This window comes from Rhinolophus sinicus, linkage group LG04, assembly GCF_036562045.2.
Source record: "Rhinolophus sinicus isolate RSC01 linkage group LG04, ASM3656204v1, whole genome shotgun sequence".
Taxonomy (NCBI): domain Eukaryota; kingdom Metazoa; phylum Chordata; class Mammalia; order Chiroptera; family Rhinolophidae; genus Rhinolophus; species Rhinolophus sinicus.
Genome location: NC_133754.1, coordinates 93,785,431 through 93,809,238, shown reverse-complemented (window position 1 = coordinate 93,809,238; position 23,808 = coordinate 93,785,431). Strand labels below are relative to the sequence as shown.

At 33.1% G+C, this 23,808-nt stretch overlaps 1 protein-coding gene and 1 long non-coding RNA gene across 11 annotated transcripts in view; one reads left to right on the top strand and one right to left on the bottom strand.

The window, feature by feature from the left end:
• The window catches only part of NBEA (neurobeachin), a 661,793-nt gene that overhangs the window by 148,904 nt on the left and 489,081 nt on the right, over positions 1–23,808 (top strand). For all 7 annotated transcript variants that reach the window (XM_074330026.1, XM_074330024.1, XM_074330023.1 and 4 more), the window contains exons 14-17: positions 5,839–5,918; positions 6,623–6,685; positions 6,782–6,879; positions 10,113–10,205. In XM_074330026.1, coding sequence (XP_074186127.1) covers positions 5,839–5,918; positions 6,623–6,685; positions 6,782–6,879; positions 10,113–10,205 — 334 coding nt within the window. The remainder of the gene's footprint in view (positions 1–5,838; positions 5,919–6,622; positions 6,686–6,781; positions 6,880–10,112; positions 10,206–23,808) is intronic.
• LOC109449832 (uncharacterized) overlaps positions 1–23,808 on the bottom strand; it is a 265,241-nt gene that overhangs the window by 95,279 nt on the left and 146,154 nt on the right. For all 4 annotated transcript variants that reach the window (XR_012495586.1, XR_012495587.1, XR_012495588.1 and 1 more), the window contains exon 5: positions 3,159–3,255. This is a non-coding gene — a long non-coding RNA (uncharacterized LOC109449832). The remainder of the gene's footprint in view (positions 1–3,158; positions 3,256–23,808) is intronic.

Below are 23,808 nucleotides of genomic sequence, written 5' to 3'. Positions count from 1 at the left end.
GAGAATTCTTTGTGGTAAAGAAGAAGTTTATAGCTTTGCAGTATTAAATTATTTTTGGAATAAAGGCAGGTAAAAAGAAGTAATAGTCTACCTTTTAGCTTATATGCTTTCTGTGATTCATGAAGATATATTCATAATATTAAAAACAGATGAATGATATTGGTCATGGTCAGTGAGTTGTAATACAGTTATTTCAACATTTTGAGATTGCTGCTTTTCTTTATATTTTTTCCCAAACTTCATCCTTTCTTCCAAGTGTAGTAGAAACTAATTCTGCTTTGCATTGTGTTTCAAGTTTATTTCCAGTTTAACTAATTATATAAAAATACATACTCATCATAGAAATAAAATAATATAGAAGAGAAAAATTATTCATAACCCTAACCTCAGGTATACTGATACAAGTGTGGTATGTGTTCTTCCACTATTTCTCATTGCATAAATATGTGAAATAGTTAAACTCTTACAGAATTGAGATTTTCTTGACTTTTTTTCTTGGCTCTACATAGTAATTTAACAGCATGTACCATTAAAGTTTTGATTGTATGAATAATCAAATCTCTCAGTATTGCAGTGATTGAATCCATTGTGTATAATCATTTGCCTCTATCTTTGATTTGTTTAGAATTACTGAGAGTCTCATCATAAATGTTGTCAATTTTTTTTTTTAGAAATATTGTACCAGTTTACAATTTCACCAATAGTATGTTAGAGTGCTTTTCTAAGCATATTCACAATAGTATTGCAAATTATCATTTTATAAAAATCTTTTGATAGGGAAAATATAATTTCACTACTTTAATATTTATTAGCTTACTTTTATGTCTTTCATTGATGGGACTTTAAAAGTTGCATGTTTGCACTCAGATCTATTATTTTTCATTTATAGCTGTTTCTATTGGTTTTAAATGAATAATGCCTAAAATTTACTGAATGCTCACCATGGGTTGGAATCTGTGCTAACCATTCTACATGTTAATTTTGTTTAATCATTTATATGTAATATAATTATATATAAGTAGACATATGTACACATATAGGAATTTACTTATACATAAATATTTTGTTAATATCACTCCCACTTTGCAGATTAGGAAATGAACGTGACAGAACTAAAATTTGAATCATGTTTATCTGACTCAGAGCTCATGTTTTTAAATACTACCTCTGATAGGGTTTATTTTAGGCAAATCATATATTCATATGTATTTATTTCTTCTTCAAAAAAATAATTTATTATTTACAGAAAAGTATTGTATATGGGATTCTCATATACCCCCACCATATTTCCTAGTATTTTACATTTCACCATATAGACTTTATCACTTTCTACTCTTATGTAAATACAAACACACGCATAAACATATGCATGTTTTTGTCAATTATTTGAGAATAAATTGTAGATGTGATATCCTATTATCCTAAATATTCTACTGTTTATTTCCTAAGAGATAAAGGTACTCTCTTAGATAACCAAGGGCAACCATAAAATCAGGCAATTAACAATATAATACTATCATCTAATCTAAAGATCTTGTTGAAATTTTACCAGTTATCCAATAATATTCTTTCTAGGAAAAAAATAATGTTTCCCTTAAATCCCAGTTCAGGATCTTTTATTGCTTTTAGTTGCCTTGTCATTTTAATATTTTTCAATGCAGAATCATTTCTTTTAGTATTTCCTTGTCGTCCATATCCTTGACATTTTTGAACAGTTAAATTACCTTTTAGAATGTCTCTTATTTTGGGTCTGTTTGATATTTGCTGATGAAGATTTAGGTTTTTCATTTTTGGAAGGTATCACACAGAGGTCATACCAGTTCTGTCTCACTATATCATGTCAAGAGGCACATGATGTTGAGTTGTCTTATTAGTAGTGATGTTAACATTGATTATTTGATTAAGGTGGCATCTACCAGGGTTCTTCATTGTAAAATCACTACTATCTCTTTTTTAATAATAAGTATTTGGTGGAGAAATACATTGGGATATGCAAATATGTTGTTTTTCAACAATCTTACTGGTTTTAGTTCATTGATGATTCCTGTCAGAATAGAGCTTTACTGCCGAATGACCATATTTTTTAAGGCATTTATTATTTTGAATTCTACTGTAGGAAAAAGTTGTATTTCTCCTCCATTTATTTATTTGTTCATTTTTTATATCAGTATAAATTTCATGGGTTCCTGTTTTATTTAGTATGTAGTTGATAGGCTTTCTCTGGGAAGGGCCAGACACTAAATATTTTAGGCTTTAGGGAGCCTTAAGATTTTTGTTGCAAGCAGTCATGTTGCAAAAAGAAACAAATGAAAAAGAAACAAAAAAACCACATACAGTTTGTTAATGAATGTGTGTGGTATGGTTCATGAAACTTAAAATTGGCTTGATGGACCTAGCCCAAAGGCTATCTCCTGAGTTGTGTCGGTATGTATTTTTATGTTCAAGTTGTCTCAGATTTGGCCAGTATGAGCCCGTTTGCTTGCATTCTTGGGTTTTTATGACAAATGTCCATAATTTTTTAGTACTTCCTTGCCTTCTGGCACAAGATGTTCTTGATTCATCTTATACTTTCTGAGGTATACTTCCCAGTCCTGGAATCAGCCATTTCTTCAAGAAGCCCTGGATTGTTGTGGTGAATATGGTTTTTAGAAATCAGGACCTGGATATTAAGTGTGTTTGTTATGGTTATTACTCTTTGGATGTCATTGCTTCTAGGCGTTCTTATTGGAAAGGATCTAAGAAATACAAATATATCTATATGTTATATATATGTGTGTATACACACACACACACTCACACGCACACACACGCATACATCTAAACTGATGTATTTATATTAAAAACCGTGAGTTCATACCAGTACCTACAACTCTAGTCCAAAACCACATGGTTCAGTTTAGCCTCAAACTTACTATATTTACAGCTTTTTTCCTACAATAGTGAGAAATCTTACTCCCATTATCTTTAATATATTTACATATTTGCTTATTCCATTCATGAAACCAGTATTCTGACACATGCACCATCGCCATCTCAGCTTTGACATACCAGACAACTCTGACCAGATCCTCAACTCTAGCTCTAGATGATTCTTGTCACCTCTTAACCCCAGTTGTTTCTTTGCCACAGCACCCCATTAGCCCTTATTGTCTCCTCACCCTGACCCAGAAGGGGTAGCCTCCTTGTCTGTTCCAGCCTCTGGTGTCTCCTTGGCTTCTGTTATCTCCTGGGCTCTTAGGCCCTGCTGGCTCCGGCCTAAAGAGAAGGGAGGGAAGAAAACAAATAAATATATTTTAAAGAAAAGTGACAAGAAAGTGGAAGGACATTCCTTTTTCTTTGTGGTTTAATTTATTCTTTTTGATCTATGCTTTTATTAATTTATTCTTTAAACACACCTTTCTAATCCATCTGAAATTAATTTTGTTATATGGTGGAATGTAAAGTTCTGATTTGACACTTATCGTTTTCTCAATAACAACTTTTTCAAATACCATTTTGAACTGAAATGCTTTCTTTTAAGGACACTCTAAAGATAATTTGTACTGCTCTTGCTTTTCATAGAACTCTTCACGTGTAGATATTCAGTTTGAGAAGTAGGATTTTTTTGTTTTGATTGATTTAGCACTTTTGTCTCTTAAATTATTATTATAGATGGTTCACTATAAAACATTTATTGACATTACAAATATCATAGTAATGCATGAACTTGGTAGCAAGTGAAATAATACAAAGATTTATGAATAAAAATTAATACTCTCCCAAGGAGCCAGTATTACCAGTCTTATATATCCTTCTGCTACTTTTTTCCTGCTCATATACAAACTTACACATGCATATACATAGGTGCTTTAAATGATAGGTGTTTCAAAGATTTACTTTGAATACATCATAACAACATAATATTATATATGTAAACATAAAATGAACCTCATAAAAGTATTGCCACGCTTAAAAAATAGAACATTATAATGAGGGTATATCTTCCTCCCATGTCCAGCCATAGAGATAACCCATTTTCAATGTTATGTTCCTTATGCCTTTTCTTTATTTTTATCTATCCTTTACTCCTTTTTACTACTTATGTATATGTTCCTAAATGATTCCGTATTATTCATAAATGGTATCATTTGTGATTTGTTTTCTCATTCAGTTTTATATGTGTAAAATACACTTATTTATATTTTATTTTGTAAAGTATGAATTCATATCACACATCCACAAAATTCACACATCTCTATATTTCTCTGCAACTTGCTTTTACGATGTGTAATATGTGACAATAGTAATTTTATCTAATGTTACTGAGTGCTTCCAATTAAAATCATAATTTTATTTTAATTCCTTTACTATTCTAATTTTTTTCTATTCTGATTTCTTTACATATGTTGATCTATTTAATCCTCACAAATTATTGTATGACATAAGCACCATTATCATTCTCAACCTAACAACAACAACAAAAATGATGCACAAAGATAATATAAAACTTGTCCAATTTCATTAAGTGGTGGCAAAATTATAAATGAAATAAGATAGTTATTACTAAGATAATGGCCGTTTTTACTGGGATGGAGGGGGATGTGATCAGGAGGGCAGTGTATCTCAGAGCTGAGGGCTGAGGGAGAGTGAGGGCTCTATTATGCTGGTGCCATAGACAATGATTAAATATTCCGGGATTTTATGAGCTGATAGTTAAACTATTGGTAGCTTGAACTTGAAGTTAGTCATAGTGGGAGTATTTACACAGCAGAAGTCGGAAATCTGCATATGGTAAAAATCAGGACCTCACCCCTGAACTCTGTGCAGTCCCTTCATCTGTAAATCATTGCTTAGAGTTTCCCTGCCAGGCTTCAGTTTCAGTTTCTTCACCTAAAAAGTGGTTATACAGGTGTTTATTTTATAATAATTCGTGAAATTCCACATTTATATATTCTGTATGTGTGCTATATTTCACCATGAAAAATGTTTTAAGTAAAAGTAAACCAAAGTGTTGGTAAGGAGGAAAAGGGTACTTTGTACTATTGGCAGGAGTAGGGCAAAAAATGTAGAGGGCAGTCGGGGAAATGGAAAAGAGATTTCTTTCTCTGGAGTAGATGAAATGGGCTGTTTGAGGGATCATTTACTTTGAGATATAATAATCTACATGGAAATATTTGGTGAGTGAAAAGAGATGTTAGAATTTACACATAAAGTGATTATAGTCTAAAAAGTTATAAAGAAGCTGTACAAATCCTGGTTGTATTAAGAAAGGCTGGTAGGTATATTTTAATTGTTCTTGTTCATTTTCATTTATTGATTCATAAACATTTATTGCACGTCCAATGTAATATGTATTTGGTATATACAAATAACATGGAAGAGAAAATCTGCAAAATAGTTACAATGCAGTGTCACTTTTTCTATGCTTTGTTATATAATGGGTGGGGTAAAAATGGAGATGGTCTTTAAATGAAGACAGATTGGAGGGTGAAAGAAATATTGGGAAAACTTAGACTTGAAGTTCCGGAAAAGGAATCCTATTCGTGTAATAAGAGTAGGAAAAAGTATCCATGTAACCACTTGATGATTATACATTTATCAATGGATACTAATGTATTATAATTTTTAAAAAGTAATTCCCCCAAATTTGACGTTTGGTGAACAATTTGAAATTGCCCCAAATCTGAAAATTAACGTTTAGTTTCTGATATAATTGAAATTATATAGCATTAATAGTAATAAATATTTAATTATAATAAATATAACTACTAACAAATTCCATAGTATCCTAACATTGCATTAAGCTTATTTAATATCATGAGTTGTTTTTTTTTTTTTTTTTTTCCTGTTTTATTCTAGATGGTCCCCGGCCATCACAAAAAGAAATTATATCACTACGGGCATTTATGCTACTTTTCCTGAAACAGCTCATACTAAAGGTAATTTTATGTAATTGCAAAATGGCAATATATTAGGTGAAAAGGAATATTTGGCATAGTTTAAAAATCATTATTGTAAAATTAGCACAAACTATGTTTAATGCATAAATTGCTTTACATAAATCTTAGTATTAGTTTTTGTTGAACTTCACTTTTTAAAAAAATATTCTTTGAGACCCTCCATACTAAGAGATATGGCAGAAATGGACAAGGAACATATATGCATAACAAACACGCATTGTGTTTTGATTCCAGAAATTTGCATGTGTTCTTGTTTGAGAAGGTTTACATTATGTATTTTATCCCAGTAGGATTTTTAAAACAGTAAGATTAAAAACATGGAAAGTAAAGGTAAAATACACAATTAATATTGTAAAATTTGGCAGTACTTTGCATTATTTTAAGAAAATGCATGGTTAGAAAATAGTAATAAGACAGTTACATGTTCAAAATACACTAACTTTTTATAATGATGGTCAATCAAATGTAAGCAACTTTGAAGATTAGATACAAATTTCTAAATATTTTCTATTTAACTTATATAACTTATAGTATATGAATTATGAAGTATCTAGATATTTAAATTAAAACATTACTATTTTGAAATTGTTTTTATTGTCTTTTAAAATGAGATTATTTTTATCTCTGTTTTTAATGAAAGTTTTAATTTTAGTTTTAAATTAAGTAATGATTTTTTTTTAAAGGATCGAGGGGTCAAGGAAGATGAACTTCAGAGTATATTAAATTACCTACTTACAATGCATGAGGTAGGACACAGTTTGGGTATTCCATTTAAATTATTTTATTCAAAGCATTAGAATAAAATTTTAACTAAAGAAATATTGGTGATTCTTATTATGCAGGATGAAAATATTCATGATGTGTTACAGTTACTAGTGGCTTTAATGTCAGAACACCCAGCCTCAATGATACCAGCGTTTGATCAAAGAAATGGAATAAGGTATGATTATATCAATAATTTTAATAGACTTTAATTGAGTACAGTTGTGCTTCCAAGAATAACCTCTGTTACTTGAATTTTGGAAAAAATGTAGCAAAATCTTACACATAAAGGAATAAATGGAGAAAGCGGCTGTTAATCGTCTAATACACAATACAGAAGAAGTGTATAGAAAATGGGTCTCAAGAAAAGTAAAACATTGCTATAGTAAAGACATTTTAAGAGAGGGAAGAGCAAATTTTTTTTGCAGTAGAGAGAGCATGGAATATTTCAATAAAAGAGAGCACATGAAAATTATGAGTTTAGACTCCAGAGCTAGATAGTGGCCAGGTTTGGAAAGTATAAAATGATAAAAAGTTTTGATTTTAGCCTGTTGGTGATGAAAATTATATAATTTTTAATGAGCAATTGATTTTCTCAGATTCCCATTTTGTTAGATATACAGTCAGCTGTGTGGAAAATGAGTTGGAGAGGGACAAAGCTGATGTAGCGAGATCAGTAGAGAGATTATTTTATTCGTCAGTTTGAGGGAGATGAGCTAGGGCAGTGTCAGTGCAATGGCAATAATACTGATGAAAGATGTTTCAGGGCAAGAGGACCAAACCTAAAGAATTTGAAGACTTAGTTTAATTATGAAGATTGTATTAATTATGTAAACAGGTGAAGCATAGTTTCTTGGTAGTATTCTTTGGAACTTAAACCTATAACCTAGCCCTTTAGGGATTCTCCCTTTTTATTTTCGTAGTCTGAGTTGTTGGAATGAAGAAGAAGTCTCAGTTATCCCATGTGCAACTCAATGAACTTCCACAGGTTGGAAATAATATATCAACATTAATAATATCAACAGCTCAGGCATATGAATTAGGATTCACCTATTTTAGTGTATTACAAGTAAACTTTCATTAACTGATCTGTCAGTAAATTTCCTATTCATAAGGTATTGCAATCCTATGTCTGTCTCGTTTTGTAAGAAACACTTGGGTAGTTGTGAAGAAAATCCTGTGTAGTGTAGATGTTTGAGTACTCTAGATGTTTTCATATTTCAGATGTTAATCATAATTTCTGTTTATCCAGGGTAGAACTTATACCTTTTTTTCCTGTAACGCAAAGCTATTCCTAGAAAATAGGAATTCGGTTGGATTTCTGATTCTATATCTGAGTATAGCTTTTAATTTGGATTTCAAGATTGTTTTTGCGGTTGAATATTTTTTCTTATGATCTCCTGAATATTTCTTATTTGACATGTATAACTTTCCTATTCTCATATTTGTCTTTTTTCATGACTGATCTTGATTTTTACCAGTCCTGAAAATAGATTTCAGTGTAAATATATATTCATTTAAGAACTTGACGTTTTTGAAAGAAATCATCTTCCAAGGGAAATAATCACTCTAGAGTTTATTTTCACTCATAGTCTGTTCTTCAGTAAATGCAAAAACAAAATAAAACAAGAAACATGTTACTTTCTTTTTTAATAGTATAAGCTAACGTGAAACATAAAATAGGTGTCACTAACTTTAAGTTTTTGTTCCCCTTTCTTTGTTAATGTTACCGACATGATATGAAAATTCTAATGCATCTTCTATTACCAGCTTTTTGTTTAGCCTAGATTATTTCATCTTCAAATTAGAGAATGACATTTGTCCAACAGTGGGGCAAAGTTGTAATGGCCCCTGTAACGAGAACGTGTCTTAAGACTAACAAATGAAGCAGGCAACTCCATACAATGTAATAATTTATTATAGGGTAATTTATGTACGGGAAGATTGGGTCTGAGTGGAAGAGACAGCCCAGCAATTCTGCGCAGATTATTCTATGCTAAAAACTCCTGTTACTGTATTCTTTTAAATATCGCATATCTCAGGGGTGGCCGGTTAGCTCAGTTGTTGAGAGCATGGTGCTGATAACACCAAGGTTGCCAGTTTAATCCCTGCATGGGCCACTGTGAGCTGCCCCATCCTTAAAAAAAAATAATAAAATAAATCTTAAAAACAAAAAAAAAAATAGTATATTTAGGTACTAATGATTGACAAGGCAAAGAGACAAAGAATGCTGTCGTGCCAGGGGCCAGACCTCCAGGTGCTCCATATTGTCACCAGTTTGATATTCATCTGGTATGTCATCCTGGCCTTTCCTTACAAATCGATATATGGTTATATTTTTAAGGAACACAGAGAATCATTAACTAGAAGCCTTTGCGATGCTTACAAGGACAGTGAGGTTTGTCAAAGGTCACAGCATGAAAGGACACAAAAAATGGAGATGGTTTTTGTTCACATCTACAGCTATATAACATTTTATTTTTTAAAAAAGAGATTTAATATAATAAAGCACATCCTATTTTTATAGTGTCACCACTGCCACCCTCAAAGAGCCTTCTTAAATTCTAGAATGAGTTGCGAAAGAATATAGTTGTTATTGCCCCCTTTACCTTTTAGAAAAAATATTTACTTTTATTTTTTGAAAAAAATATGGGATACAATTTCTAAAGACCTTGCAAATATTGTAATGGAAATGACCCTGGTCTTATATATTATTGAAGTGACTGTATTGGTTCAGTTCGGTTATATGTTACTAGAGACTTTTTGCTCCAAGTAATGGAAAACTTCTCAAATTGATTTAAGTAAACAGTATAATGTGTTTGTTATAGTAATCTCATTAGGGTAGGAACCAGGAATTGGATAGCTATAAGGAAATAAGTTTGCTTCCTCTGGTACTTCTTATGTGTCTGCTTTATTCTTCTGTATATAGACTCACATCTGTTAACATAGCAAGGCTATCCTATAAGTATCTGTTTTAAATCATTTCCTAATTCAAGAGAACAGCAAAGACTAGGTATTATTTCTCAGACCTCATTCTGAATTCTAAGACGAGGGAAATTATTGGGCAGGTCTATGGTCCGAAGGTCATCAAGTACAAATACTGGGCAATTCCAATACAAGAGGAAACATGGCTTCACTAAGCATATATCTTAAAATAGAAAATTGTTATTGAGTGTGCTGGGAGTTAGTACTTATGAATGACCAATCACATTGCCCTTTTTAGCATATTATTTGAAGGGCAAGTTAAGGAAAATTCATAAAATATGCTAATTTTTTATTTATCCAAATAATTTAAATTCCTGAGAGGTATTTTATGCTTTATGTGTATACAATTTTTAAAGTATATAGAACGTATGTTGTAAATATTTGTAAGTGTTTAAAAAATCACTTAATTTATTTCTATATTTTTAGGGTAATCTACAAACTATTGGCTTCCAAAAGTGAAAGTATTTGGGTTCAAGCTCTAAAGGTTCTGGGATACTTTCTGAAGCATTTAGGTCACAAGTAAGTTGATTTTTTTTTTGTTAATAATGAATTGTAGAAATGTCTTCTGAAATTGTATTTTTACTAGTTTTGTATCTAATGTAACATGAAATTTGACTGCAAAAATCTTACAGTGGAAAATAATAGCTTCCTGTGGTAGAAGTTGTAGAAATATTTTATAAAAGTTGTTTATTAGTAGTAGATTATAGAACAAAAACACAGTTTCAGTAATATAGGTTTTTCTTATTTGCTTGCTGAAAATGAAATATTGTTCATTTTAAGGGTATAATAAAATATTTCATCAAATAAAGTAAAGCGCATATGGATATGATTTCAATGAAAACTTTCTTGACACAGGAATACCGTGTATACTGAAGTCTCTCTTTGAGCTGTTCTTTTGCTTACACTAAGTCTGTACTTTATTATTTGTATTATCTTCTAACATTGGAGCTTATTGATTAGGTTTGTAGTTTTAAAATCCTAGAGTATCTCTTTTTACCCCAAAGTCCAGAAGTCAGATACTTTAAAAAATCACCTGCTGATAAAATGAGTGGTTTTCCTATTCTGTTGTGCAGCGCGTGATTATTCTTTTTTAACTCTATTGTATATACCAATGAGCCCAAGAAAATAGTCCTGTCACTGAAGTATTAATAGCTACTGCTAGGTGGGGTTCCTCTCAAAAAAGAACCTCAATTCTTTTTTGGTTTTTAAATTTACCAAGTGTTTATTGACAATACTGATGAAAACTACACAAACTCCAGATAAAACATCTCTAACATGCTAAATATTCTAGAAGAATAGATACTATTTTTATTTTGGTGCCAAATGAATAGTGACGTAAGGGAGAATAGGTATGTTATAGATAGAGGATTGTAGGATTGTCAGGATTGTAGGAAAAAGTTATGCATATATGAGGAACTGTAGGTGTACTAGGTGATAGAATACTGAGAGTGAGAAACATCTACTTCTATTAAGAGATAAGGATTCCTCATTTATCTTTGGTCAATTAAAATAAATTGACCAGGAGATATTAATAAAGGATTCTAGCCTATTGCAGCCTCTTAAAATTGTCAAACACACACATTTAAAAATATTGAAAGGTGGCAAAGGTAAACAAAACTAAACGGAAGATAAGAATACTCACTGGAAAACTGTTGTTGTCGAGTACATAATTGTGATTAAAACTTTAACCATAAGTTAAAAAAATAAATAAATAAATGAATTGCTTCTGAAGAAGGACAACTACTTAAACAGAATTTTAAGAAGTTAGAAGAAATGCTAAGATAACATGGAAGTGTTAAATCACAAGCTAACAAAATTTGGTAAATAAATTGAAGGATAAAAACTTTCAAACAAAAATGGAATCTGAAGAAGCTCAAAGGAAGATTAACTGTGTAAGATACATAGACAATAAAATTGGAGACAATAATATGTGTAGATGAAAATGTAAGCCTTTAGAAGGATTACAGAAAAATATTGAGTCTGGCCTTAGACTTCTATACAACAACCTTCAATATAGGAAATGAAGAGCACCAACTATAAGATGCTGAAATGAAGAAAATGGGAGACAAAGTATCCTTTAAGTAAAAAGGGTGCTGCCAAACAATTTTTAACCATACAAGGAATTTTTTTTCTGAATAATTATTGAGAAAATTGCTGGAGAATGAAGTTCAGCCAAGTAGGATGACTGGATAGAGTTTAAGGAATACTGGAGAATGCTGAATTAATTTAACAGTAAAACTATTACTAAAACAAATGTTTGAATTACAGTGCCATTCTGGAACTTACTTTTTATATACCCTAGAGTAGAAATGCTACAATTATAATGAATGGTGAAAGGACTGAAGAAAGATGGAAAGTGGAGTAAGTCCAGAGTCAAATGATGTCCATGTAAGCTGACAAATGAAATGTTGGCATTATAGGCCAATTGACTAAAATATGATGGTAGGAGAGAGGAAAAACTAAGCGTAAATATGCTTATATTAGAGAAATACAATCTATCATTGCTTATGTTAGAGAAATACACTTTCTAAATGTATAGACTTTTTATTCCTTTGCAGTTACAAAGATAAGCAATTTAACAAAATTGTGATGCTTCCAAAATATTAAAGAATGTACAAATAAAACTGAGAACTATACATGTGATAGAAGTCTATAAAAATTTTATAAAAGTCAGGAAGTATAACATAAATTATGACATATCTAACACCAAACATATCTGCCATGTTAATAAATGTTAAAGTTTTTGTAAGTCTACTGTAAAGAAAAAAATTCACAGTTCTATATTCAAGAAACATACAAAGTGAATTAGAAAGTCTGGAATTAAAAGGATGAGTAAAGGGTATACCGCATAAATACAAATGAAAAAAAGCAGGAACTGTGACTTGATATTGGACAAATTAAAATGGAAAACAAAAACCAGTAAACAATATAAAGAAGGATACTTTCTGATATCAGAATGTGAAACCATGGAACAGAAAGTATAGGAGAAATAGGCGATCACTAATAGTATAAAACATTGAGACAAACTTTAATTCACTGATCTCAGTTCATAAAAAATCAAGGGGGAAAAGTAATTTAAATAATAAGATAAATCTGACTAATATAGTTTGACCTTTTTACCTTGTTAATAAAGAATATAATTTCAAGTGCCCAAGGATCGTTTATAAAGATTTGATATGGTGTAATAGACATCAAAGAAAAATTCCAAAATGTAGAAACAAAACAGAGAAGATTCTCTAGTTAATATGAAATAAAATTAGAAAATAGGAACAAAGTCAGAAACCAAAGATTCTTCTACCTAGAATTCTTTTTTTTAATTTATTGGGGTGACAATTGTTAGTAAAATTACATAGATTTCAGGTGTACAATTCTGTATTACATCATCTATAAATCCCATTGTGAGTTCACCACCCAGTCAGTTCTCCTTCCATCACCATATATTTGATCCCCCTTACCCTCATCTCCCACCCCCCAACCCCCTAACCCTCTGATAACCACTAAACTGTTGTCTGTGTCTATGAATTTCTGTTTCTCATTTGTTTGTCTTGTTCTTTTATTGTTTTTGGTTTATATACCATATATTGGTGAAATCATATGGTTCTCTGCTTCTTCTGTCTGACTTATTTCACTTAGCATTATACTCTAAAGATCCATCCATGTTGTCACAAATGTTCCTATATCATCTTTTCTTACCACCGAATAGTATTCCATGGTGTATATATACCACAACTTCTTTATCCATTCATCTATCGAAGGACATTTTGGTTGTTTCCATGTTTTGGCCACCATAAACAAAGCTGCAATGAACATTGGAGCACACGTGTCTATATGTATAAATGTTTTCAGATTTTTTGGGTAGATACCCAGGAGGGGATTGCTGGGTCATATGGTAATTCTACTCGTAATTTTTTGAGGAACCTCCACACTGCCTTCCATAACGGCTGCACCAGTCTGCATTCCCACCAACAGTGTATGAGGGTTCCTTTTTCTCCACAGCCTCTCCAACACTTGTTACTATTTGTCTTGTTGATGATAGCCATTCTGACTGGGGTTAGGTGATATCTCATTGTGGTTTTGATTTGCATTTCTCTGATGATTAGTGATGTTGAGCATTTTTTCATATGTCTATTTGCCATTTGTATGTCCTCTTTGGAGAAATGTCTCTTCAGGTCCTTTGCCCATTTTTCAATTGGGTTGTTTGTTTTTTTGTTGTTGAGTTGCATGAGTTCCTTGTATATTTTGGATATTAGCCCCTTATCGGAGGCACTGTTTGCAAAAATCTTCTCCCATTCAGTTGGTTGCCTCTTTATTTTGTCAATGATTTCTTTTGATGTGCAGAAGCTTTTAAGTTTCATATAGTCCCATTCGTTTATTTTAGCTTTTACTTCCACTGCGTTTGGAGTCAAATTCATAAAATGCTCTTTGAACCCAAGGTCCATAAGTTTAGTACCTGTTTTTTTCTATGCAGTTTATTGTGTCCAGTCTTATGCTTAAGTCTTTGATCCATTTTGAATTAATTTTGGTACATGGTGACAGATAGCAGACCAGTTTCATTCTTTTGCACGTGGCTATCCAATTCTCCCAGCACCATTTATTGAAGAGGCTGTCTTTGCTCCATTGTATGTTTTTAGCTTCTTTGTCAAAAATTATCTGTCCATATTTATGTGGTTTTATTTCTGGGTTCTCAATTCTATTCCATTGGTCTATGTGTCTGTTTTTCTGCCAATACCATGCTGTTTTGATTATTGTACCCTGTAGTACAAGCTAAAGTCAGGAAGTGTGATACCTCCAGTATTGTTCTTTTTTCTTAAGATTGCTTTGGCTATTCGGGGTTTATAATTTATTAAACCATTTTTGTGTCAAAGAGAAAATGCACACTGAAAGTGTAGAATTTTTAGAAAGCTTAAAAAAATCCTATAGTATATAGCTAAAAAAGTGCTTAAAGAAATATCCATAGCCATTGGGCAGGAGAAAAGAAATACAGAAAAAAGTAATTAAAATGTAAAAGTTAGGGAAAATATAACCAAATAAATGGAAGTAATTAATAAATAGAAAAGTAGGAATGAAATTCAGAAGACAGAAAATAATTTAAAAGCTGATACTTAAAAATCATCATAGAAATGTACAAACCATCATTAAGCAATTCAAGAAAGAGCAAAAATGTGAACGTACAAAATAAATGACAAATTCCATAATTAATATAGAAACAGGAAATTAAAGAAGTCTTACATGATAACTGCACAGCTTTCCCTAGAAATTGGTAAGACAATCCTGTAGGAAAATAGGCAAAGGATATGAATGGTCAGCATATAGAGGAAAATACATATGGCACATACACATTTGAAAAGAGCTGAATCCTACTTGTGATGAGGGAAATATAATCTAAAACTAAGGATACCATTTTTCACATATTAGATTGACAGATTCTCAAAATTCAACATCCATCTTTATTTTATTAGCAAGGTTGTAGAGGAAGCACATACTCTTAACACATTGCTAACTGGAGCATGATTTAGTGTAATACCGTGTGTAGGGCAGTTTATTGATTTTGATCAATCTCTTTGAAAATTACAAATACATACACTTTTTAACCCAGTGATTCATCACTTGTGTGCATGTGAAATAATGGCTATTCAGAGGTATTCATTTTGTTGTTTAGAATCATAAAGTTTAGGAGAAATCTTAAGTTTCTCTTACTACAGGAATTGTTAAATTAATTATGGTTCATTCATTAAATAGAATGCTATGCAGTTATTTAAAAAAATGAGAAATTATATAATAATACAACTATATTGTTAAATGATTAAAAAACAAATAGATGGGTATGTATTGAGTGCTATTTGTGTATAAAAAAGAGAATATAAGAATATAATACTTCCTGTATGTACAGCAACAAAATCTAGTAGAATACATAAGAAACAACAAATTAAGAACAGTGGCTCCTAATGGGAAGTTGGTGGAAACAAAAGTAGATATGGATCATTTAAATTTTTCAACCATGTGAAAGTTACCTGTTGAAGCAATTTTTTAATAATAATATTGTTTAAAATACATATACTAAAAACAAGAAACTTAAAATCTTGGAAGAATTTTTTCTAATTATATTATTAATGGAGTTGGATTGAATAAAATCAATGATTGATGAGTTAAAATAAAGAGTTCTTGATTAGAGCAATCATAGAGTAGAAGAACTTAGGTAACACTGAAACTGTTTTCTTAACTACTTAGCTACACAAAAAATTAAGTCTAAATGCGTCCTGTCAATACGATTGATTATAACATTAACTATAATAGTAAAAAATAACCCTTTAAGTATGAACAGCTTGATAGTTAATAGAGATAATGGTTAATAAAATGCATGTTGTTCACTGACTGTCAAGTTGTACTGTTTAGGTTTGGATCCTGGCTTAGGTAATATTTTCTCAGTGGTCGTGGAAACATCCTTGAGCCTCAGTTTTTACCCTACTTTATAAATGAATAAAACTAAACTGCTTCCCTCATTGAGTTTTTAGGATAAATGATAAAGTAGATCTAAAGTGGTTAATCACAGTATATTGACGTGATAATTTGAATAGTTAGCAAAAAGATAATAGGTACAATTTAACATACAATTTTGATAAAATGAGAACATTTCTTCAGTATGATATTTATCTTTAAAAGTGGACCTCAAATATAAATATGAAATACTAGCAGCATTCAGATTAGCACTGAGATAAATATTTTTACGAAAATCTAATTATTACTTGTTCAAGATTTGAAACAGAAATAAAATGCAATTATTAGAGAAAAGGAAATGGGTATCATTATTTATAGAAGGTTTGATTATATACCTGAAAACTTAAGAGAATCATCTTTGAAACTGTTAAAAAATATTACTTAAACTCAGCATCTTATTTGTGTATGGTGGAATTGTTAGTCTGGCAGTGAATCTGACTGGGGTCCAAAGGTAAAACTAAACTGAAGTGTGGGTGGGTTTGTTTCCTTTTAATACCTAGTTTATAATTTTTGTCAAGTAGCTGGAATACAATGTGCAAGATAATCCCTACACTTTAATTGTTAGCTGAACTAGAGATAGGTTTGACATCTATCTGTCATTAAAATTGAGAAACTTGTTCCCAAAATATATGCAGCTGCTCCTTTTGCGTGAAGATGGAACTTAAATTCCCTCTCCTGGAGCATGGGATGGATGTACTGGCTCCTTTCCAAAGAAACCTGGCAGCAATTTTCACTAATGATTAAGGCTAACATCAGCAGTCACATGTCATGTTGATACCTTGTACTCCCTGATATGATGTGATGAGAAGGGCAGTTCACCTCTGTGGTATTTTCATAAAAAAATAACCCTAGTCTAATCCAGAGAAAGCATCATACGTTCCCACATTGAGGTATATTTTATAAAACATTTGATAAATACTTCTCAAACCTGTCAAAGTGCATGAAAACCAAACAAGGAGAATCTGCTACAGATCAAAGGAGTCTAAGCAGATGGGAGTAGATGAAAGGTGATATCCTGGATTGGATCCTAAACAGAAAAAGCACATGATAGAAAACTGGTGAAATATGAATAGTCTGTAGTTCAGTTAATAATATTATACCTATGTTGATTTCTTAGTTTTGACATATGTATCATGATTAGATAAGATATGAACATATGGGGAAGCTGGATGAATTCCATCTAGGAAATTTCTTTAATACTTTTTCAACTTTCCTATAAATCTTTTTTTTTTTTTAATCCTAACAGTTTCTAAAATAAAGTTATATAAAATTAAAAAATCTAACTTGAATATATGCTTGAGTAGAAAATCAAATTATTATTTCAGGGAGATGGCCTGATTGCAGTTATCCTCAAAACAGAATTTTAACAAGTGGTTCAAATAGATGATCAAAATACCTAAATGCAACAGCTAAAGGGGACTTCTGGTCAAAACAGAGGAGTAGGTAAACTCTTTGCTCACCTCCTTCCACAATCATATCAAAATTACAGCTAAATTATAGAGCAACAGTCACTTAGAACCACTTGAGGACTAGTGAATAGAATTCCTATAACTAAGGACATAAAGAAAAAAATGCCTTGAGACTGGTAGGAGGGGAGGAGAGGATGAATGGTCTGGTCCCACACTCACATGTGGAAGTTAAAAATCAGGAGGGATATCATCTTGCAGAGGTCTCCCTTTAGGAGCCAACCCCAACTGGGGCTCCCCAACCCAGAACACCAAATATTGGGAAGAAGAGTACCCATAACATCTGACTGAAAACCCATGGGGAGGTCTACCCCAACATGGGACTCCCCAACCCAGAACACCAATATTGGGAAGAAGAGTACCCATAACATCTGACTGTGAAAACCCATGGGGATTGCATCCAAATGAGATGGAGAGTTGCTGGAGATGTGACCAAAATGCTCCTCTTGAGGGGCCCATACACCAACTAGGTCAATCACAAATTTTCTCACTCTAAGGTCTAGCTCCAAAAGTGCCAGAGACACACGGGGAAGAACTAAATTGACTAACTTCAGGGTGAAGGCTGGAGGAACAGGGTCTGGGCAGCTGTCTCTGGGGACAGAAGCACTGGCAGGTGCCATTATTACTTTGTTGAACTCTCCTCCCACCCAGCTGGCAGGTGCAGACAGGTACCAAATCTGAGCTCTTCATTAACCTGGCTAACACAGTTCGACTTGCCCTGATAAGTCTCTGAGACCTCGCCTCACCCAACTTGTGGGCCCTGCCCAAACCTTTTCCAACAACATGTCCATACAAGCTGCCTGCCTCAGCTCATGCTGCGTAATTTGCCAAGATCTCTCACAAGTTCAGAAATCACAAAGAAGCAGCAGCTGCCCTTTGCCTGCCCTGTACCTCCTTTTCTAAATTAAAACTTATTGGGGTGACAATGGTTGGTAAAACTACATAGGCTTCAAGTGTACAATTCTATAATATATCATCTATATCACATTGTATGTTCACCACCCAGTTCTTCCATCACCATATATTTGACCCCATTTACCTTCTTCTACCACCCACCACCTTACCCTCTGGTAGCCACTAAAGTATTGTCTGTGTCTATGAGTTTCTGTTTCTTTATTGTTTTTTTCCTTTGTTGCTTTCTGTTTTATATCCCCATATCAGTGAAGTCATGGTTCTCGACTTTTTCTGTCTGACTTATTTCGTTTAGCATAATAATGTCAACATACATTCATATTGTCACAAATGGCACTATTTCATCATTTCTTATGGCAGAGTAGTATTCCATTGTGTATATATACCAGATCTTTTTATCCCATCATCTAGGACATGTTGGTTGTGTCCATGTCTTGGCCACCGTAAATAAAGCTGCAATGAACATTGGAGCACATATATCTTTACAGATAAATGTGTTCAATCATTCTTTTTTTTGAACTTTTTTTTTTTTTTTTGGTATATACCCAGGAGAGGGATTGCTGGGTCATATGGTAATTCTATTCTTAATTTTTTGAGAAGCCTCCACACTGCCTTCCTGTACTTCTTACTAAGTGGCCCCAAGCCTGGCATAGTTAGAAATTGGTCTCAAATTGCATGGTGGCCTCAAGCCTGGCATATGCGGCAGCAAGTCTTGTCTTGGAATGTAGTTTAAACTAAGCTGTGACAAGCCCAGCAGAAGTGGTGGCTGGCCTCAGCTCACATCGTGGTGTTCACCAAAGGGCCCTAGCCCCACACGGTTGATAGCCAGCCTTGGTTCACACCATAGCCTCTCAGAAGGACCTCCAAGCCCAGCACAAGTGGCAACTAACCACAGATTACCTTGGAGCTCCCACCAACTGGCAGCAATCTGGGCACAAGTGGTGGCTGACCTTGGCCTGTACTGGAGCCTCACCCAGAGGCTTTACAACAAATACACCCAGTGGCTGGCATCAGACCACAGCAGAGAACCACCAAACAGCTCCACAAGTGACACATCTGAAGGATGTACATGACTGGCATGAACCGTGCTAAAGTGACTCTTGCTCTGTAGGGTCAGCCCCTGCACAACAGCTCGTCCGCTGTAATCATGGCCAGTCCTCACAGCCAGTCAGCCTGAGGGTCAGTCCCTCCCATTGACACGTCAACAGTAATCCAGGCTCAACTACAATAGGAGGGCACACAAAACCCACACAAATGACACCCCTGGAGCACCCATCTTAGGTGATGAGGGAGACTGTGCCAATGGGCCCTACAGGATACCTGCGACATAAGGCCACCCTGCCAAGATTGGGAGATGTAAGAGGTCTACCTAACATAGAAACAAACACAGGGAGGCAGCCAAAATCAGGAGAAAAAGAAACACATCCAAATGTAAGAACAGGACAAAACACAAGAAAAAGATCTAAACAAAATAGGGGTAAGCAATCTACCAAATGCAGAGTTCAAAACACTGGTTGTAAAGATAGTTGGATCAGTGACAACTTACAAAAAGAAGTAGAAACCATAAAAAATAACCAGTCAGAAATGAAGAATACAATTACTGTGACGAAGAATACATTAGAAGAAAACAACAGCAGATTAAATGAAGCTGAGGATCAAATCAATCTGGTAGATAGGGTGGTGGAAAACACCCAATTAGAAAAGTGAAAAGCAAAAGAATTTAAAAAATGAGGACAGTTTAAGAGATCTCTAGGACATCAAGCATATTTGTATTCACATCATGGGATACCATAAGGAAGAGAGAGAACAAGGGATCGGAACGTATTTGAAGAAATCATGACTGAAAGCTTCCCTAACCTGAAAAAGGAAATAGACATATGCAGTCAGACAATTAAGTTCGCAAACTTGTTTCAACGATGTTGCTCAACTTTTGTGATATCAGAGGGATTATTAATTATGAATTTGTACCAACTGGACAAACAGTAAACCAAGTTTACTATTTGGAAATGCTGAAAAGGCTGCATGAAAAAGTTAGATGAAAACGACCTGAGCTTTTCACCAACAATTCATGGCCCTTGCATCATAGCAATACACCAGCTCACAAAGCACTGTCTGTGAGGGAGTTTTTAGCCAGTGAACAAATAACTGTATTGGAACACCCTCCCTACTCACCTGATCTGGCCCCCAGTGACTTCTTTCTTTACCCAAAGGTAAAGGAAATATTGAAAGGAAGACATTCTGATAACATTCAGGACATCAAGGGTAATACAACGACTGCTCTGATGATCATTCCAGAAAGAGTTCCAAAATTGCTTTGAAGGGTGGACTAGGTGCTAGCATCAGTGCATAGCTTCCCAAGGGGAGTACTTAGAAGGTGACCATAGTGATATTCAGCAATTAGGTGTGTAGCACTTTTTCTAGGATGAGTTCGTGAACTTAATTTTCAGACCTCGTACAAGTGCAGGAAGCTCAGAGTCCCAAATAAGATGAACCCAAAGACACATCATAGTTAAAATACAAAGGTTAAAGGCAGAGAATCTTAAAAGTAACAAGAGGAATGCAGTTAATTACGTATAAAGGAGTTCCCATAAGACTGTCAGCTGATTCCACAACAGAAACTTTGCAGACCAGAAGGGATTGGCAGGAAATATTCAAAGTGATGAAAATCAAGAACCTACAACCAAGATTATTCTACCAAGCAAAACTATCATTTATTATTGAAGATGAGATAAAGAGTTTCCCAGAAAAGGAAAAGCTAAAGAAGTTCTTTACCACTAATCCAGTGTTACAAGAAAGGTTAAAGGGACTTCATTAAGTAGTCAAGGTCCAAAATATGAGTAAGAATATATAGAAGGAAAAGCAATTCTCACTGACAAAGGAAATACTTAATAAAAGCAGTGGAGTAGCCAACTATAAAGTACAAAAGTACAAAAGTTAAAAGACAAAAGTAGGGATACCATGTATAATTACAAAATTTAATGGTTATACACAAACATACACATAGAAAAGATGTAAAAAAATGACAAAAACAAATATGGATGGGTGAGTAAAAATTGTAGTGATTTTAGAATGTGTTTGAATTTAAACGAACATCAACTTGAAACAGAGTGGTAAAACCATAGCCTGGTATACGTGAAACACATGGTGACCACAAACCAAAAACTAATGAGAGATACACAACAAACAAAGACAAATAAATACAAACATAAAACTATAGAAAGTCATCAACATACAAGAGAAGAGACCAAGAGAATAAGGCACAGAGAACTACAAAAACATCAGAAAAACAGTTAATAAAATGGCAATAACTACCTACTTATCAATAATTACTTTAAATGTGAATAGAGTAAATGCTCCAATCAAAAGAGATAGGATAGGTGAATGGGTTAAAAAAAAACCTGTGCATATGCTGACTACAGGAGACTGACTTAAAATCAAAAGCTGAACACAGACTGAAAGTAAAGAGATGGAAAGAGATACTTCATCCAAATGTAAATGAAAATAAAGCTGGACTAGCAATCCTTATATCAGACAAAATAGACTTAAAACAAGGGCTTTTAGAAGAGGCTAAGATCATTTTGTAGTGATAAAGGGATAATTCCTACAAGAGCATGTAACTCTTGTGAACATTTATGCACCCAGCATAGGAGCTCCTAAATATATACAGCAAATATTAACTGACATAAAGGGAGAGAGCAACAGTAATACAGTCACATTACAGGAATTTATTACTCCATTGTTATCAGTGGATAGATCATCCCGTCAGAAAATCAAAAAGGAAATAGTGGTCTTAAAGTACGCATTGGAATCGTTGGACTTAATTGGTATTTTTTAGGATATTTAACCCTAAAGCAGCTCAGTCTACTTTCTTCTGAAATATACATGAAACGTTTTTCCAGGCTAGACCACATGTTAGGTGACAAAATAAGTCTCAATACATTTAAAAAGATTCAAATCATATCAGTGATCTTCTCTGATCACAATGGTGTGAAACCAGAAGTAAATTACAAGAAGAAAACTGAAAAACGTACAAAGCTTAGGAGGTTAATTAACAAGTTAACTAAACAATGAATGGTTAACAGTGATATCAAGGAAGAAATTAAAGATACAATGAGAAAAATGCAAATGAAAATAATGAACCAAAATCTATGAGGGAAGTCAAAGTGGTTCTAACAGGGAAATTTATAGCAATACTGGCCTACCTCAAGAAACAAGAAACAAGAAAAATTTCAAATAAATAATCTAACCTTACGACTAATGAAACTAGAAAATAAAGAACAAAGTGCAAAGTGAGGAGAAGGAAGGAAATAGTAAAGGTCAAAGCGCACACACACACACACACACACACACACACACACACACACAAATAGAGTAAAAAAAACCAACAAAAAACAATAGAAAAGGTCAATGAAGGTAAGACCTGGTTCTTGAAAAGATAAAATTGATAATCTCTTATCCAGACTCATCAGGAAATAGAGAGTCCAAATAAATAAAATCAGAAATGAAAGAGAAGTGACAACTGATACCGAGAAATACAAAGGGTCATAAGGACATACTACGAAGAATTATATGCCAGTAAATTGGATGATTTGGAAGAAATGGATAAATTCCTAGAAACATACAATTTTCCAATGCTGAATCAGGAAGAAACAAAATCTGAACAGATTGGTAAGTACTAATAAAATTGAATTAGTAATCAAAAAATTCCCAACAAATAAAAGCAAATTTTACCATTCAAAGAATTAATACCTGTCCTTCTAAAACTATTCAAAAAATTGAAGAGGAAGGAATGCTCCCTAACTTATTTCACAAGGTCAGCATTACCCTGATTCAAAAACCAGACAAAAACAGTGCCCCCCCCCAAAAAAAAAAAAAAAAGACAAAAAATGTAAATAAATTATAGGGCAACATCCCGTGTGAATGTACATGTAAAAATCGTCATCAAAATATCAGCAATCCAAATTCAGCAATACATTAAAAAGATTATACACCACAGTCAAATGGGTTTTATTCCCAGGGTGCACGGTTCGTTTAGTATCCACAAATCAATGTGATATATCACATAAACAAAATGAAATATAAAAGTCATATGATCATGGCAGTAGATGCAGAAAAAAACATTTAACAAAATCCAACGTCTTTTTATGATAAAAACTCTCAGAATTGTGGGGATGGAGTAAAAATACCTCAACATAATAAAGGCCACATATGACAAACCCACAGCTGAAAATCATAGGTAATGATTAAAA